Below are 19466 nucleotides of genomic sequence, written 5' to 3'. Positions count from 1 at the left end.
TTGTTATTTAAAAATTGAATATTATAATCTTAAATCCAATAAACTAAAATCTCGAGACTATTTTTGAGTAAAATTTAACTTTATGTAGAGACACAAACATGGATCAAGTTCGAGTCTATAACCTAAATAGTCTATAGTATATGAATAAAGGTTGACCATCTTATTAAGAGAAACTATGGATGGAGTCCTCTTTGTAGTTAATACAAATGAGGTGATCCTGAATCGTTCATGTAGAGACATGAAAGTGGGGCATCCTATGTAAAGTGTTTACATAAGACTAAACTATGAAATAGTCATTTTTACGTTATAACGTCGTTTGGTATTAAATTGACTATCTCGATTATTGATGACCTAGGTAACTTAATCTTAATCTTGAGCTAACTATGAACTCTTGTCCACATGAAATTACTATTAGATCTGCATAGATGAGTACAGCTCATTAGCGTTGGCCCAATAAACCTCCCATTTTAAGGGTAAGATCGGGTGGATAGTTGGGAATGTAGGGTGCAAGACGGAATTCACTCCTACTCGCTTTAGGATTAGTAGATAGGTTGTTCCCTTAAGGACTGAATCTAAGTCTTGAACAAAGGGCCCCACCCTCTCATTGGCCCGAGAAGGATTCGAATTGTAGGTTGGACCTTAAACTAATTGTTCAATAGTAGATCAGTGGGACTTAAGGAGCAAGATGCAATCTTGGGGATAAAGTAGTTTTTTAACCCAATCGAGCTTACGAACAACCTGTGAAGGATTAACTTACTGATCATGGTTATATCAAATGGATACAAATATATCTATAGTGAGGGGAGTGCAACTACGGGACTTTAGTGGAATTACCCATTAGTTAATGAATGTTGATTAGCTCGGTATAAAAGAGTTTAGCTAGTTAATCTTGGATCGTTGGATCCCATGATCTATAGGTCCATTAGATTCTCCTGCTAGCTCATATGAAATAAACTTAGAATAGTATGATGGAATGAGTTGAATTGTTCGAATTAGGAGAGGAAAGAGAAACTGACAAGTATATGTGATATAGTCGTCAGATTTTAGACTATAGATACAGCTTTATGTTTAAATGAGATTTAAATATTAAAGATATGAATGTAGATTCATGCTTGGAAGTTTGAAAAAGATGGAAATAGTCAAAGTTATAAAAAGTCAAAAGGCTATAATGTGTATTGCCGGTAATATATTCAAAGTGACCATTAGTGGATTTATTCACCATTTCATGTTCTCTTAGTGGGCTTGGTGTCATCATTATGAGCCTCCACTTAGTCCACTTGCCAGTTTTGTTTTTACCTAAAATAATCAAAATTACCAAAGCTTATCCTAATTACTTTTCTATAATTTCCATCATTCTCTCACTCTAATCCTTCTTCCTTTGGATCCCACAACCCAGTTCTTCTTTCGGAGGATAGTGGGTCAACTTCATTGATAGTTTAAATCTCAATCCGAGCTTTAAACATAAGTGCTTTATAAAAAACCCTAATTTCTAAGTTTTTACGGTTTAGGGTTTCTAGTTTGTTTTAATGCAATTAGGATAAAATTTGGATCCTATTTCCGCTGAGCATGTTCATTTCTATCGAATATGATTATAATTTATGTTTCTACATATATAATCATCCTATGATTATCGATTATAACTCATGCTGATCTTAATCTATTATTATTCCCACAATAATAATCGATTAGGGACATTTAGAATATAATAACATATTCATGGATATCATTATATAATAACATAATAACATATTCATGGATATTATTATACAATAACATGTAATTGAAGAATAATGAGAATAATAACTTTTATTAAATAATTAAACTATAAACCAATTATCCATAAAATTATTATAGAGCACAATAAAAAAAAGCCAACAATAATGTTTCAAAATATTTAGAGATTGAAAACATGACAAGCTAAACACGATCTATAATACTATCGGTTAACTTCAAAATGGAAACTTGTAAAGGTAATTTGTATTGACACATAATTAATTTCGATGCAACATAAGAATAATTTGTATCCAATTTATATATATGCGGTGCCCTTGTCAATTGGATTATGTAGGGTATGGGTATTATGTCCAAAAGTAAATACACGAAATAGTGCATAATTCTAGTATTCCCAATACTAGCCTTGTAAGTTTCTACCTTCACTTTTTATATGTTATAGTTCAATAAATGATCTAAACTCATTCTTTCCATATCTTTCTTTCTTTGTGTAGTTTAATACAAAAAAAAAAAATGCATATAGGCATGGGGAGATTAACGAGATTCAAACAAAATGGACAAATTTTGTTGGCCGATTTGTTTAAGCTTTTACATGATTTTTTTGTCGAGTTAAGTTAGTAGTTGACTTTAGTTTGTGAAGGAACTAGTTGTTGTACATATACTTTAGTTTTGGGTTTTTCTGCTTATAGCTTTCTACATGTAGTTTTTGTACAGACGGGCGATCCTATATTTTTGGAAGGGCGAATAGTCCCATACTAATTGTTGTTTATTAGATAGTTTGTACATATAATTTAGTTTTGGATTTTCCTGCTTGTAGCTTTTGTAGGGACAGGTGCTCTCATACTAATTGTTGTTTATAGAATTATTATGTAATCATGACTTTACATATTATTTTTAGATTTTGAGTATTTCACTTATAGTGGTTGGATATAGTGTGATTATTCATACGTCACTATATATAGGTGTTGGATGATGTGTATTTGTTGTAGTACTATATGAAAGTGTGAAAAAGTGTGCTGGTATTTTAGGTGTTGGATCTTGTGCATTGTAGGAGAAATAGAAATATTATTGGTTTTCCATGGAGTACAACATGTGTTTATTGATGTGTGATTATATATAGGTAGATATATTGGAAGATTTGGAGTATTTCATCTTATAGTTTTGAATATAGTCGTGTTTATTGATATGTGATTATATATAGGTGTTGGATTGTCACACCCCCTCCCAGACTACCTGCTAGCTTAAACCAAAAGACTGCGTGAAGCCGATGACAACGCTTTTCTCTACTGATATCTGTCGACTCTGCTGAAATCATTAACATGATAAACTTGTTAATCTAGTATATAAACTATTATACATGCAATACAACACAACGGAACCTAGACTAATCATATACATACATGAAGTGTAGCTCGAAAATATATAATTCTACAAGTAAACCTAGAGACACGTTAACCAAAACATAACCAATAAAGGTTTACACAACTGCAACTCCTAAAATGTACACAAAATGTAGACTATCTATATCATACACAGATATACATCATAACATAACATATTCTATGCACAACTCTAACCACATACTGGCAAACGATATTGGAGCTTCAGCAGACTAAGACAGTCTATCAGGCACCGGAAACTCGATCTATACCTAGAAAGTGGGTAAAACATTTTGGAAGGGTAAGCTATAAAGCCTAGTGAGTGACAATACTTTAAAACTGTAATTCAGAACTCATGATAATCATTGAAAACTTATAAATTCAATAAGCAAAGCGTTAACTGTAAATATTTTCAGAAAACAGCTCCTTCAAACATTCACTACGTATATCTATGAAATCTAGCAAGACATTTCCTATTTATAAACTATTTAACTAACATGACTTCATTATGTTCTGTAGGGCACGACCAGTACAACCAATGCTTACTAGTTCTATGATGTAGTGGGGCCTGTCCAGCACTGTCATCGTCTTTGTCGTAGTGAGGCCACCCAGCACTCACAACAACATCGTTGTCACGAAGTACACTTAACGTTAACAACGGAACGTAACCTGTGTGCACACGGTATCCTCTAGCCTCAGGCTCAAAATCTCATTCATGTAGTCAATGGAAATATCATAAAGCATATGAAAACATTAAAACATGTATGCTTATCTTAATCTTACATAAACTCAAACTTACTCAGCTTGTTTGTGGAAAAACCGAAAATCTTAAAATAATTATTGCTTAAACAAATACCATTTCAATCGCTTTTCAGAATTCATTAATTACGTGCTAACATGTGGATTTCATTATGAAATCTAAGCTCAAACTCATACTCGAAAACTAAACATAGAAATCATATATCATTTATAAACTCATAGTTAAGCACGTTAAACATTTAGTCATAAGAAACAGTTTTTTTAAAAAGAATCATTTTCAAAACTTGTTTTTGTCACTCACAGTCTTAGACTAGTTTTCCGGTGTGTAAACCCAACCTATTTCCTCTTGATCTATCAAATAACCAAAACCAAGTATTAGAAACTTAAATATTATGATCTTCAAATGTTATGTTTGATATGGCTCACTAAAGATGATGCTTAAGAAGTCTAACTTTAAGAAATAAAACCATATTCCACACATTTGTCAAAATTTTCCAGATTCGCAGTAAGACATTCAAATAATCATAACTCTTCCAATACTTCACCAAAGTGAGAGTTCTTTATGTCCAAATCTTCATTTTGAGGTCCTCTAAAACTTACCTCTAGACATGTAGATCTCATTTTATGTGTATAATCTCAAACGTCCCAAGAAACATAACCGCTTTAACAATCTCATACACCACGACCCCTTTAACTTGTCCCTACAATTTAACTTATTTTCAGTTGTTGTTTGTTCATGATTTCTTCACAAAAGTTGTAGTAAATTGAGTAAGCTTTCAAATCATACCAAATAGAGACCCTAACTTCTCTAGTACACTCTAAAATACTAAAAAACCCAGAGATCTCCTGATTTCGCGTGAAAACAATCTGTCCTGTCTTCTCTGTCAAAATTCACCCAATGAACATCAGAATTTGCTCAAGCTTTCTTCATAAAATTTGTTTAAAAATTAATTAGCTTTCCGAAAATTTAAACCTCACCTCTTAATTCTTTTTGTGTAGCTCAAACCGATCAGAACACCAGAGATGTGGTTTATGAACTATAGAGAAGTTTGTCCTGCAAACTCCTTGTCTTCTTCAACCTACAATTTTTGAACTTCTTCTTCCTTTCTCAGCCTTCTACCCTTTAAACCCCCTCTGAAATTTAGTGTAGAAATGGTGAAGAATCGAATTAAGATAGCTTAGCAGTGGAGGGAAAGAGAAGAAGAAAAAGAAAATTGGAATTTCTCTTCTTTTTTTTTTTTCCTTTTTATCTTTTCTTTTCTTTTTTTTCTTTTTATAAAAACCATTATATATATATATATATATATATATATATATATATATATATATATATATATATATATATATATATATATATATTATACCTACTTTCCAATTTCTTTTATTCCTTTCTTATTTTTCTTAGAAAAATCCAAAGAAAATATTGGGTTTACATGGGTGATGTGTATTTGTTGTTATTCTATATGGAAGTGTGAAAAAGTATGTGCTGGTATTTTAGGTGTTGACCTTGTGGATTGCAGGTGAAATAAAAATATTATTGGTTTGCCATCGGGTAGTAGGCATTATATAGCTAGCGTGCAAACAATTTTTTTATATTTTTGAAGGCCTTAATTTTTTTAAACCGTCATTAAATGTCTCTTTAATGTCAGTTTTAAATGGCATCAAAGGCTAATCGATATTTAAGGCCTCTAATAACACTATAAAGATGTCAGTTTAAAACCAAAAGGTCTCTTTAATGTCGATTTAAACTGACATTAAATCCCAATCGACATTAAAGGACTTTAATAACACTATCAAAGATGTCGATTGCTAATCGACATTAAACCCCAGTTTTGTACTAGTGGTATTGCCTTAAAATGTTAAATTCCCTTGTTTTACATTTAATTAATTAAAGTTTCCTTCACTTCCATGCTTAAATACTGAGCTCATGTTTCATCATATTTCACTGCCATATCCACCTTGCTGCTCTATTGCACCATAGTGTAAATAATTAGGAAAGCTATATTGTGCATATTTTATACTGTATACTCACCGCACAGGATTGTGACGCGAGATATATTTGCTTAGGAAACTAATTCCCTGTGTTCAACCCTGGACATACTAGAAATCTCTTTTCGCTACTTACACTTGGGCGAGAAAGAGGAAAACTTGAACTAAGAGTTGATCATTATGCATTTAGCAACCCATAGGTAAGACATGCACCTTTTATCGCATAAATCAAACCTAGATGCCAATGAGTTGTATTATGGTCAAAATGTACTACTCTTTAACTCGCATTTATGCCTGTTTCGAGGAAAACTTTGTTCACAATGGTCTAGGCCATTTGTGGTTAAAGAGGTCTTCCCACATGGTTCTATGGAGAAAATCATTGGATGGAAGTAATGGGTTCAAGGTCAATGGATAAACACTCAAGGTGTACAATGAAGACGAAAATCACATTGAAGTCTTTGTGGATTTTGAGTAAAACGCCTTTAATTAAATTTTGTTAACACGTTGGTCATTTGTATAATCCCGCAAACAAACTTTAATGCAAGCGTATCAAGTTTTTGTGCATCACTTTTATTGCTTTTTTTCCTTTATTTCTTTTCACATTAATTTTTTATTATTTCCCTTAATTATTTGTTTGTTTATTTATCGCATCATTTACTACTTTCTTTATCGCTTTCTTTTACTGCTTTTTAGTTAGATTATTTTGTGTCTTACTGAGAGAAAAGGAGAAGGATAGGAAAACGCCAAGTACTAGAATGTGACTTGACTGTAGGCATGCGAGATGCACCTAGACGAAAAGACTAATTAGTATTCCACTCGAAATGTCGTAATGTCTAGGAAATTGTGCCTCACAAAGTGGAAATTGAAGAATTGCATTTAATGCAACCGTCATTTTCTCTTTTGAAAAGGCGTGCCATCAAGGTGCAAAGGTCATTTAATACATTGCACACTAATGATAATCTCATTGACGTATTTTTCTTATAAGTAGCAAAAGAAAACTTTGATTAGCCTCATTTTCATTGTAGCCTTTCAAGCATTCCTAAGAATTTTCTCTCTCTATGTTCTTAAGCTTCACCAAAAATGCATCCATCTCACTAGAAATCTCAACCCATCTTCATTCTAAATAGCGAATCATAAAAAATCCACCCCTAAAATCACCAACTCTTCCAAATTGCTGAAAAGGAAGGAGGATCTTCATTCACCCTGCCCCATAAAAAGGCATTCACCACAAAACTCGCCTCTTCTTACTGAAAATCAAACACACCCTCCTCGCAAAGTACTAGACCTAAGTGCTCTGCGCGGAAGGAAATCGCCAAGTCCAAACCTATAGAAAACCCCCAGCCATGCATTCTGATAGACCTGCTTCAGAATAAGTTCAATACCCATTAGAGTACAGCCAAGACCCAATCGCATCTAGCGATTTAAGAAGGAAGGAGGAAGAAGATATCTTTGTGAACCTGAGCGATTTAGATAGCGTAAAAGGAATAGAAGGAAGAGGAAAGACAGTGAACTAGCCCTCCCAACACTATAATAAATAGGCCTTTTAATTGTTCTTAGGGATAGCCCATTTTAAATAAGATATTAAAAGTTTGGGAGAAAATAAATATTAATAAATAAAAAGTAAAAAATCCCCCCCCCCCCCCCCATTTTTGATTGCGCCTTTGTCTTCTATTGTATTCATTTTGGCTCTCACACACTGAAACAGCCCCTCCACACACATTGAAACCTTTGCCACTGACCGCGCATGATCGACGACTCTGGTTTGCCTCCATTGTCGTCAACAACGTCAGGCCACCCTAAAGGAACCCCCGCATGCGAAGTCACCATTTTGGAAACTCCATCCGTCTGAAACTCTCACCCCCATTCGAAAAATCCCATTCAACTCCCCTGCCCCCCCCCCACACACATCGAAACCCCCTACCGTTAACCACGCACGACTCCGTTTGCCTCCATTGTCGCCAATGATCTCTCTGCTTACTACAACAAGACAAATATCTTGCTATTTTTTAGTGTTTTATTTTAGTGTTCCTTTTTTTTTTCTGACTACTCTTGAAGTTTACCTTCTACTTAAAAGTTGTGGATCTGTAGTTGACTTTTATTTCTCTTGGTGTTTTTGTAATGTTAAAGAATTTGGTACTCTTTGTGTTTTAGTGATTTCCCAATGTCAGAATAACCATGAATGAAAGAAAAAAAATAAGAATGTTAGTTGTTGGTTGGTCGTATGTAGTTTTTAAGGTTTCTGGTCTATGTTTATGTAGACATATATAAGTATCATAAGCCCGAAAGAGATCAATAAAACTAAATCGATGTTTTAAGTTCTTCTTGGTTACCCACGCTAAGACTCAACAACAAATGAATTATTATCATTTTCAGGGTGGGACATCCTTAGTCCCAATTTTTCAAAGGTAGATGAGTTTTTGTTGGTTATCTGGTTCCCTTGCCCAGTTTGATGAAATTTTCCATTCTTTCATCAGCTCTTAGTCTGTATCCTCTTTATTTTTAAACTTCAAACAAATAATTACTTGTTTCCCGTTTCAACCCATCCAAGTGATTTGTTCACATATAATGATGCATTTTTATTTACCTATACTTCTTCAGTTTTGAAATGTTCTGCTCGATATAAATCTTATAACATAATATACTTGACTTTAAGGAATTAGGATTTAGACTTAAGGATAGGTTTGCATTCAAATCCCAGGCTTTAGGACTTGAAAATTGAAATGCAAGAAAAAGAAATAGTGGCTTTAGTTCCAAATTTCAATCTTCTAAAACTTAACACCCTTTCTAAAGCACAGAGGAAGAAAATGGTCGCATTATGGACTATATTTTTTAAGTTTTGGAGTATGTTATTTAGTGAAAGAATTTTCAACACAATATTGTTGTTCTGATCTTTCTTGGGCGTTTCTTGAGAGTCACAATCCTTTACACTGTGATGGAAAATAATTGTAAGCGCTTGAAACATAATACATTCTGCCTCGAAAAAATTTGAGGGCCTAGAACGGTCATAACTTCAATCTATTGCTATTCATGTGGTAGAAAGGTTTTGCATCTTAACATCTATGAGATCTTTTCATAGAATCACAGCTTTGAATCTCAAGGATATTCAAATTGATTGTTTGCCTCCATCTTACCTACTGCACTATTTTAATGTAATTTGGTCATTTTTTCTTTATTTTGTTGATACTCTATAGGTTGCTTTTGCTTAGTTTGAGCTTAAGAGGAAATCATTTTCCTTTATATTTCTGATCTTTTTTTGGTGCGCGGTTTTAAATATGAACAATTTTATGTTTATATTCTTGAACTTTGAATTATCTAATAAATGTCAAATTGTTATTCGTCGAGAGCATACTAGCTTAGAGACCTTTAAAGATGTGGAAAAGAAGGGGATTGTGAAATAGGAAACATTTAAAGATGTTTTTGTTAGTTGTTAGTTTACGATGTGTTAATGTTTATTATGATTTTTTCAGAAACATTGGTAGTTACCAATGTAAAAATAATTGATTACATTTTTATATTTACGCATTTATGTAATTTAGGAGCGTATCAACGAAATTGAAAATAAAGGGATAAACACTTCTTCAAAAGATGTGGCAAGCGATGCAATAAGTAAGGTTCTTGGTCATGACTAGGGTCATATTAGAGCATTTGGATTTGGAGTCACCACATCAAAGTTTTCTTTATTGTCTTAAAAAGATCACCATTATGCCAAACTCGAAGAAAAGTGTGAGAAGATGGAGGTTGAAATGCTCAAATGAGATTTCAATACCTCACCTTCTTACATCACAAGTAAGAAGTTTCATAGCATACGTTAACATAGGTTTATATTCTTTATTTCTAATTGTTTAACTTGTATACATTATTTTCTATTTTCTAACTTTAGGGTAATGGAAGCGATCAACTTTCTATTGCTATAAATGATTTAGTGGTTATCAATGTTGCTACTAACCTGATTGGAATTTCACCTCCAATAAGGTCTTTAATTGTTAATTTCTAATATTTTATTTCTAATTGTTATAACTTGCTCAGTATGCATAATATTGCATTTTATATTGTCTTGTTGTTATAGAGTATTAATAACAAGTGCACATTGCTAGATTGGGGTGGTACGAGAGAGGTGGTTGCTGAAAGTCGATGGTCCTCAAATGATCCTAAAGTTACTGTTGACCATGTTCCTCTCGGTCCACATGCTGTTAAAGTTTGGGTGGACTTGCCAAAAAAGTCAAATGCATTTTTATGGAGACCTAACTCATTGATGACATACATTAAGGATGTTGTTGGAAGCACAGTAGCATGGCCTCCTGACAAAGTTATTTTAAGTATGCACATTCTTTAACTATTAACTTCTAGCTAGCTTTTTTAACTATAATTTTTGTGTATAAACTTAATTATTCATTTAGTTTTTGTTCATAATTTTTTTTGTAGGTTGATAAAAGAACAATTGTACAAATCTCAAGAATGTCATTACCAAGACACAACAAGCTTAACTATTTAGATTTATATATCTCCTATTACCTTTTTGTAACTAATGGATGGTATAGGTTGATCATTGTGTTAGGTTGAATGATATATTAATGACTAACTTTTTGTGAGAATACTTAACCATAGAAATAACATTTTGTGTAGGGCAATATAAATATTTTGTGTTGTATTTTGTGCAGGGCAATATTTAAGGATCATTTTTTGTTATTTGAATTTTTATGTATGAGACATGAACAATAACATTTTAAATATATTTGCTTCACATAAGTGTGATGTATTTTATATGTTGATGTTGGGAATTAAATATTGATATTTAAAAAAGTTTATTATAGATAAAATATGTGAAAATACTACATTACTAAAACTTTTATCTAAAGGTATGACTAAACGTTTAAACTTGTTAAAAAATGCTATTAACACAATCAATAACTTTCTATACTTGCTATAAAACGTTTTTCATAGCTCTAACAAAATGCTATCATAAATAATATACATACAAGAGATGCTACTACAAAGTTGTTTTTATAGCCTTTCTAAAACGCTATCAAAATGCACACTTTTCATAGCATTCATAAGACACTATAAAAAGGTTTTCATAACTTCGGGAAAATGCTAACGATATAAATAGAAGATCACTATTACAAAATTGTTTTTATAATCTTCCGAAAACGCTATCAAAATGCATACTAATTTTTATAGCTCTTATAAAACGCTAATAAAAATCCAAACTTTTAATAACGTGGGCTTCACGACTTTTTGTTAAACCCTATAAAATGTCTACGATAGCATGTTTAGCGAGCTATCGTAAACCTTTTTCCTGTAGTGCAAGCTACAAGCATATGAAGCATGGGAAAGGAAAGGTGTTAGTGGGCAAGGGGTTGGCAGTTCAGGTGCCCATTCATGAGATTGAAGTAGATGATGAAGACTAGGAGGTCTTAGTTGCCTTCTTAAAGGCGGGGAAGGAGTAAAGAGAAGAAGAAAGGTTATAGAAAGAACAAGGAGAAAAAGAAGAGAAGGAAAGAAGATGAAGAAAGATAGAAAAGGGAAAGAAAACACAAGGCAAGTATGATGGAGGAACGCCAAGAAAAAGAGGCGAAAAGAGCTAATGAGGAGGGTTTGCATGATTAATTTACTCATCTCCACCACAAATTCAATGAAAAACTTAAAACTTTTAGAACATTGGAGGGGATAAAACAAAAGATGGCGTAGATTCAAGATGCTAGAATAAGAAAAGAGGAAAAGAAGTTCTCGCATCAATAAGCAAGCAAGTCGAGAAATTTCCAGTAAAAAGTAAGGCCATAGGGGAGCAAGAAGTTAAACACCTAGAAGTTTCGGCGAAAGAATTAAATGAAGAGTTGGAGGAGATGAGCTCGCTTGAAAGGAGGCTATCACCTAAATACGAGGGAATGAGAGTCATCGACACTACAAAGAAAAGAGAACTAAGGTAGGGTTATACAGACCTTAGGAGACCTAAGCCGACAGCGAGAGGCAATGACCCTAACGAAATTCAATAGACAAAGAAGTCAAAGTGGAAAAGGACTATTTCCCTTTAAAAAGGCTCTCCCATATCTTCTCTTTACGTTAATTAAGGCGTTTGACTAGAGGAAATTTTTCATTGGGGCCACAAATATCAGAATGGATGCAGTCCACAAGTTCTACAACGTGAAGTACCATCCATTTGATCTATTCGTCACAATCGATGGCGATAAGATTCACTTCAACGCAAAGGTTATAAGTGAACTGTATGACTTGCCCAACGATGTAGAGTACTCAAGGCAAGCCATAATTTCAAAACCAACAAAAAGGTTAGCCAAGGAGGCGTTAAAATTGATCGCATGACCTAGAGCAGAATGGAAAGTGACATAATAGTACAATTTTCCATTCTTTCATGAGCCCTGCCTGAAAATATTAGGTCGTGTTAGAGACCCTAAAGGATTGGAAGATGAAGAAGTACCTCTACTCGAGCTATTGAAAAGAAAGGTCCTATACACCTTGACGTATCCAACAAAGAAACCCAAGGTTGATGCGACCAAAGAAGTTACCCCAAATAAAATTCCTCCCCACCGTCGAAAGAAGGTCTTCCGATGTCCACCTTGCGAGGACAACCTCTCGCCTTCCCACGATCCAAAAGAAAAATCCCTTTTTCCTCCCAAAACAGCGAACCTCACCTCCTTCGCCTCAAGATGATCTACCTCCCCCACCTCCATCCATTACCACCCATTTCCCCATGTCACTAGACATCGTAGCCCTAGGCTGTCTATCTATCGCCAACCATCTCCATCCAACTCTCCCTTCGTCCAAGAAGAACTAACTCCACCTTTTCCAACCCTCTCCCTATGGCGACGAAGTTCTGTTTGCCTATCCTCATTTCGCCATCCTATCAATCACCCAAAAATAACCTAGACCCACTGTACCTTGACCTTAACCAACCTTTATTTGATCTAAATGCTACTAATAATGAGGTGATACTACTTCCTGTGGAAGGTGCAATAAAAAACATCCCTATTGTTGTTATATTAGAAGGAGACGAAAAGAGATTAGAAGAGCCAACCGTGAACAAGCCACAACAGCAAATTAAGATATGAGTTAATATTGATGACCTACTCCCCAAAGGAAAACAACCTGTCTTTGGATTAGATTGCGAGACAAGCTCTACCACACTGTGACATGATGAACCTCAAGAATCCATGGCATAGAGCGTGACGATGATATCTATGACTTCATTAGAACAACTGTTTGCAAGCTTACATTTAATTATCTGGAAGAAGTTCTGGTTGTCCAAAAGTTCAAAGGCAAATAACTAGAAACGACGAGGAAAATTGTAGAAGAGTTGCAAGCCACAAACACCGAGCTTAAAGCGACAATAGTCCAACAGTAGGGGAAGCTGGACACAATGGCGGTGGATTAAGAACAATTGTCATCAGTAGTCTCACATCTCACTTCACTGGTCCTCGCGCAGTCAGAAATGATGCGACAGATGAAGACATGTGTGATAGGCAGTTCCGAGCTTTAATGGAATACACCAATGTAGTGTTTGTTTAAGGTATACCAGCTCTTATCATTTCTCCAAACTTGGAAGCATCGTGCCTACCACTCCAACCACCAAACCTTGGCAATTCTGATTCCTACTAAGAAAATTAAATTTGGGGGTATTTTACTACCTTTTCTATTTGCATTATGCCATACTTATTTTCCTCTTCTGTAATTTTGTATATGCCCTTTCTTGTTTCAGTTATTTACTTAAGTACAAATTTCCTTCTTTTTATATGTTATACTTTTACTTGTCTTTTGTATTCATTCTTGAATTCTTTGTGATTCTTTCTTTTTGCTAGTTTGCAAGGATAACTTCTATGATAATAACTATGCGAAGTATAATTTACCTTGTATGTAGCAAAGAGTCTTTCCTTAATGAAACTTACTTTGTACATATTTCTGGGATACTTTAGGTGAGCAAACTTTACCTCAAACCTCTTTTGTAAAATTTCTCTAAGTTCATCTTATCATTCACTTTTACGCAATGAGGACCTTGCTACGTTAAAAAATTTGGGGGTGTGTGAAGTCCGAGCTAAAACATTCGAAAAATCAAAGATCATTTTTCAGGCATTTAAACAAAATTAAAACCATAAAAAAGCCAACATATTCTTTTATTCAAATTCAATTGGAATAAGAACTCCAATATTGCTACCTCTCAATAAAAAGTAAGAAGCAAAGCTTTAAAAATTTGAGAGTAAAGTAAATAAGCAGGGATAAGAGCTATAGTTGAGGAGAGGAACGGTTTCATAGAATACCAACGAGTTTCCACTCAACATGAAATGCAAATAAAAAAAAAGAGTTTCTTCGCCAGAAAGGGAACCAATAATTTTTTGAACAACAACCATTTCTTACAATTGAAAATAAAATTTTGTGGAAGTGAACAAGAGTGTTTTGGGACTTAAGCTTGTGATGTTAGAAACCATAAATATTTTCATAAGTGAGGAGTAGGCAAGAAAAGTATGAGGCGCCTCAAAATGCGAGATAGATTAAAACAACATTTTGAGAAGTTTAGTGAAGAAGACGAAGGGGAGGAATTCTTGGAATTATAGATTGATGCTTGAGGACAAGCATTATTCTAAACTTGGGGTGTGATAACTTGTAGAAATACAAGTTATTATAGCTTTTTAGGTAGAATAATGAAGCCTTAATAGATAAAATTAGAACAAAATATGTAGGAAAGTAAGAAAATTGGTCAGGTTGTGCATTACGAATCACATAAAAGCTTTATGCCAGTTTATCGCATTTTAGTTGGCTTATTGAAGGATTTTTGGTGAGAAGGAGTAGCTTGGCGATAAAATATCAGGCAAGGATGATGTGCGAGACCAACCAGGTGCATACAAAGCTAGGCAAATTGAAACACTAGCAAACAAAAAAGTTGTTGGTGTGAATACCAGTAAAACTGAAAAGGGACTCTTGCAGCGCAGACACAACTTATCAGAATTAATTAGAGCTCATGTTGTCTTGTCACATCATAACTTGCCTATAAATAAAGGCTTTTCTTCATTGTCCGTGTGCGAAATTTGGCAAAAAGTACGGAGAGCAAGATCATTTCTTCCATCCATTTCTTTGTTTTAGGTGAGAGTCTAAAAGAGAGAGAGGGAGGTCCCAACCATTTTTCCTCAGTGTAAAAGGCAAAAATTAGAGCCAACGAGTATAAAAACTCATACTCTGCAGCTTGCCTCATATTCCTGTATTCCATTTTGTATTTTATTAGCATTGATTTGTAAGATTGACTTTATGGCCGAGAGGCCTAAAGCTTTATTTATTACATTGATGTTTTCCTTCTACCATTATCTCATATTTCTTTCTCTATCTATTCAATTTACATTTGATTGATTATTTGCATAATGTAGGGTGTTTCAACACTAGAAATTTGGTTGAATGCATTATAAGTCTTGTTTAGCTAAATACGACCATCAGTACCTTATCTTCATCGAGAGAAAGGATAAGTATTGATTGTCATCACTTGATGCGTGATGAGCCGCATTTCGTTAACCATGCAACAAGGAGATTGTAGTAATACAATCTTGTTGTTGAATTTGTCCCTTGCATATATTACAAAATTTCTCAATATGTGGTAAAAACACCGAAAGGTTGGTCGCCTTAATATAGGACGAATTGCTTATGGTGCAAACAAATAGATAAGATACAAATCATAGCTTAACTTTAAGTATTTGAGTCTTGAAAGGTGAGCAAGTATGGCGAAAGCACTGAGAGTTTGCTCGTCTTAATTCTGAAGTTAATAGATGTTTTGTATCGCCTCAACATGTTAAACTCGTTTTTTTTTACATTTATTTAATTAAGTACTCCTACACATCCACGCCTAATCACTGAGTTCATGCTACATTACATGCCATCGCCATGTTCACCTTGCTCCTCCATTCACACCATAATGTAAATATTTAGGAAAATCATATTGTGCATAGACTTTATACTATATAGTTACCACATAAGATTAGAACACGGAGATGAATTCAATTAGGACACTAATTCCCTAAGTTCGATCTTGGACTTACTAAGAAACCTCTTTCTCGCCTTGCACTTGGGTGAGAAAGAGGAAAACTTGTACCAAACGTGAATCTTTATGAGTTTAGCAACACATGGGTAGGAATTGCATCTTTTATCGCATAGCCCTAACCTAGTTGCCAGCTTAGTCGCACAATTAGATCACATCATGATATATCTATGAATGAATTTTGTAATGCATATTAAGGAACAAACAATAAACGATCTTCATATCGTTGAAGATGAGAAAGATGAAGAAGAATATTCAAGAGGAAAAATATCTAAAAGAGCACATGAATAAATCAGAAAGAAAGTGAATACATTGCAAAGAAGAAGAAGAGAAAGAATTGAAAAATTGTTCCGCAATAATAAAAGTAAATAAGGGCAAATATGAAATTTATGAAAAAGTAATTGGGTTCATGAGCTTTTCTTAAATTGTTATATCATCTATAAATATTTACCATTTTTGTTATATTCATGTAAATTTACCTTATATAAATATCTTCCTTTTTTTTCACATATATGCGCACATTTTTCTCCTATTTATGCCATTCTTAAAACAATTTTCTCAACAAAAGAATACAAAACTTTAAGCTAAAACATTAAATCTCACGAAATTCCAAAATCTATTTATTTTTATATATGGAAAAATCGAAGACAAAAACAGGCAAGAAGATATTAAGAAAAGATAGAAAAAAATAAAGAAGAAGAAAAGTATTAGTTTTGTTCCTATACCTATAGTAAGTTATTTTGTAAAAATAATATTCTTACTTTTGAAAGTATTTCTAATATAAAATAATTTTAACAAATCTAATAAGATGTTAGTGTGACTAATAAACATCTATTAATGATAGATGATATTAAGTTATATTTTATTGACGTTTTATTATTATTATTATTATTATTATTATTATTATTATTATTATTATTATATATGTAATTATTTTGATTCTTATTGCGATATTTCATAAAAACCCAATCACATCTTGAATTTGTTTTTTTAGGCTTAAAGTGTATTTCTTGAAATGTTTAAAAGATTGACTTGTAATATATATGGTTTGGATGTATGTATAATTTAGGCAAACTTTGAAAATATAATATATGTGGATAGCGGATGTACTATGGGCATTTGCGTAAATAGGGGTAAGAGGGGTAATAGGGGATCTCGAAAAGTAACAATAGAAGTGCTGGGAGCTTATCTCATTCTTTAGTAGCAGAGCGCTCTTACAAACTTTGAAGATGATAAACCTTTCAGTTGCTTCTTTACCTTCGGCCCTTCCAATCCCTTCAAAATTTCTTAATTCGACTTCCAAATCCTTCTTCAATGGCCTTCAAATCCGTTTCCCATTTTCGTTTTGCGTTCCTCCTAAAACTGCAACTACTGGAGGAGGCCGCAATTCATCGGTGGTAATGATGGCCAAGAGGGAGGAGGAATTGAAGGATATAAGGGCCAAAACTACTGAGGAAATAAACGAAGAGGTCGTCGATCTTAAGGGTGAACTTCTTATGCTTCGTCTTCAAAAATCAGCCCGCAATGAGTTTAAGTCTAGCGAATTCCGCCGCATGCGCAAACGGGTACTTTTTTCCCCTTGTTGATGGATTGATTCTTAATTAATTTTGAGTTCAATAGCCGTTTGTGGGAATGATTCTAGAAACATGTATGTTTGTGGGAATCAACTTAGGATGCAGATTTGAGTTCACAGCCGAAAGAAATTTACCAAAACAATATTTCACCATGTTGGGAAATTTTTACAAAAGTTGCATTTTAGATTCATTTAGAATGTGCTTTGGAACGTAGAGGTCCAGTTAGAATAAGAAAATGTAAACTGAAACTGGGATTTCTAACGTTAACGTCATATTCTACTAAGATAAACTCTAAATAGCTCCCTCATAGATTTTACATTTTTGATAAAATCGGCACCATCTTCGAGAAACCCCTCGTATGTCTTCATGTTAACATTTTGTATAAGATTCCCAAAATGCCTGAAGCTTGAATGAGTCTATAGATGTGGAAAGCATTTGGGTTTAGAACGACTTGTCTTCTTATATGAAGTTGGTTAATGTAAATAACCTAATTCTATTCTGATCATGGAAGCTCACAATTTAGTGCATAAAAGAGAGAGTTTGCCATTTGACCATATGTAGCCTTCTCCTGACTTTTACACCAAAACTTCATCATGCTTGGTGCTTAGTCTGGATATTGAAATTATCCGATGGGCTTCTCTATGTTCCACTAAACCAAAGCCCTCAACGATTAGAAATTGTTGAATAGCAAATAATTTATTTACACATTATGAATTTAGTAAGGCTCGCAGATTTTTTTAATTCCCTTATGATCATGAATTGCTGGAGAGATGGTTAACACTGTAATAGTGGTAAGACTTGCCCTTTCTCATAGTTTATGGTTTCAAGTCAAGTATGAGATTTAGGTAGCAAACTTTTTGCATCTGTAGTAATCGCATGGCTTCATGATAAGATCTTGAGTTGTTTGTAGTGACCCTCTAAAGTATTGTTTCAAAGCCTCTAACTGGGTAACTTAGTACTCCAAGGCCAGCTTTATGAAAGATTATTCAATGAGACCGCCACAATGTGTTGTCTCGTAATAACCGTTCAATGAGGATCTAATAATTGGTCGATCCCCTAATAACCACTTTATATAAATTTGAACTATTTCTCTCTGCATCTAAGGGTGAAAACTACCACCTACATCGTGATGGTCTAACTGAATAATTTCTCCGATATTGAACTAGGTGAAGCCTTCTTAGAGATTAGTGGTGAGTTCATGAACATAGGAATTGGCCTTGACAATCCTAGTCGTCAGTTAACCTGACTGATATATATGCAGTGGTATGATAATGTGGGACAATTAGGAAGTTTGTATTATATATTGCTTGTCTTCTCTCTTTATTGTATTTATTTATCTTCACATACCTTCAGATTGCAACATCGTAGCCAATACATCCAATGTTTGGTCTTGCCTAACAAGTTTCCTTTCGACACTATTTTTGAACCATTTATTGTTGTTTGTCCGGTGATAGATTTCTCGGATGCTAACAGTAAAACGTGAGAGAGAGATTGAAGAGGGTGTGGGCAAAAGGATGTCAAGAAAGTTAGATAGAAAGTGGAAGAAAAGTATTGTTGTCAGACCACCTCCATCTCTGAAGAAGTTGCGAGAGGAAGAAGCAGCAGCTGAAGAAGCTGAGAAATCTGCTTGAACGAATCAGATACATGCTCTCATTCAATCTTTATGAGTTTGAAGTTGTTGAGATTTGAGAACGCTGTTTAAGCAACACTTTAGAAAAAAAAAAATTTCCAACTTTAAACATTCTGATTCTTGTACTTAGCTTATGCACAAATGGAAATAGATTTCGAGTGGATCATGTTGAATTTATATGCTTTCACTCCTTAATTTAAATTAGATAAAAGGTATGTGGGAATGATTTTGAATTAATGATTTTAGAAATTTTTTTTAAGGACAATTGATTTTGTAAAATTGAATTTTAAATAATAAATTTATGTTTGGCAACAAACTCTTAAAACTGGTTTTCCTATATTTAAAATTTTTCAATAACAAAAGTGATTTTAAAAATT

General features: G+C 33.7%; 1 protein-coding gene and 1 long non-coding RNA gene across 3 annotated transcripts; both read left to right on the top strand.

Moving 5' to 3' along the window:
- Nucleotides 1-6809: 6809 nt before the first annotated feature.
- On the top strand, nucleotides 6810-10355 carry LOC107991392 (uncharacterized). 2 transcript variants are annotated; one of them, XR_001763391.2, is made up of 4 exons: nucleotides 6812-9644; nucleotides 9739-9830; nucleotides 9953-10174; nucleotides 10281-10355. It is a non-coding gene; the product is annotated as an uncharacterized LOC107991392 (long non-coding RNA). The 2 variants fall into 2 exon arrangements; XR_007822508.1 differs by having other exon boundaries at nucleotides 6810-9830.
- Nucleotides 10356-16969: 6614 nt separating this feature from the next.
- LOC103495732 (50S ribosomal protein L29, chloroplastic) lies at nucleotides 16970-19266 on the top strand. Its single transcript, XM_008457373.3, has 2 exons — nucleotides 16970-17450; nucleotides 18914-19266. The coding sequence occupies exons 1-2, from the start codon at nucleotides 17115-17117 to the stop codon at nucleotides 19088-19090; spliced, it is 513 nt and encodes a 170-aa protein (XP_008455595.1). The 5' UTR covers nucleotides 16970-17114; the 3' UTR covers nucleotides 19091-19266.
- Nucleotides 19267-19466: the final 200 nt, after the last annotated feature.

This window comes from Cucumis melo, chromosome 7 (assembly GCF_025177605.1).
Source record: "Cucumis melo cultivar AY chromosome 7, USDA_Cmelo_AY_1.0, whole genome shotgun sequence".
Taxonomy (NCBI): domain Eukaryota; kingdom Viridiplantae; phylum Streptophyta; class Magnoliopsida; order Cucurbitales; family Cucurbitaceae; genus Cucumis; species Cucumis melo.
Note: the sequence above shows the minus strand (reverse complement) of the source record. Positions and strands in the feature narration are given on the sequence as shown.

What these genes read in the sequence shown, in the direction of transcription:
- LOC103495732 (XM_008457373.3), top strand. Translation starts at nt 17,115, where the DNA reads ATGATAAACCTTTCAGTTGCTTCTTTACCTTCGGCCCTTCCAATCCCT. An exon ending in TCCGCCGCATGCGCAAACGG is followed by an intron (nt 17,451 to 18,913) that starts GTACTTTTTTCC and finishes GTCCGGTGATAG; the next exon opens with ATTTCTCGGATGCTAACAGT.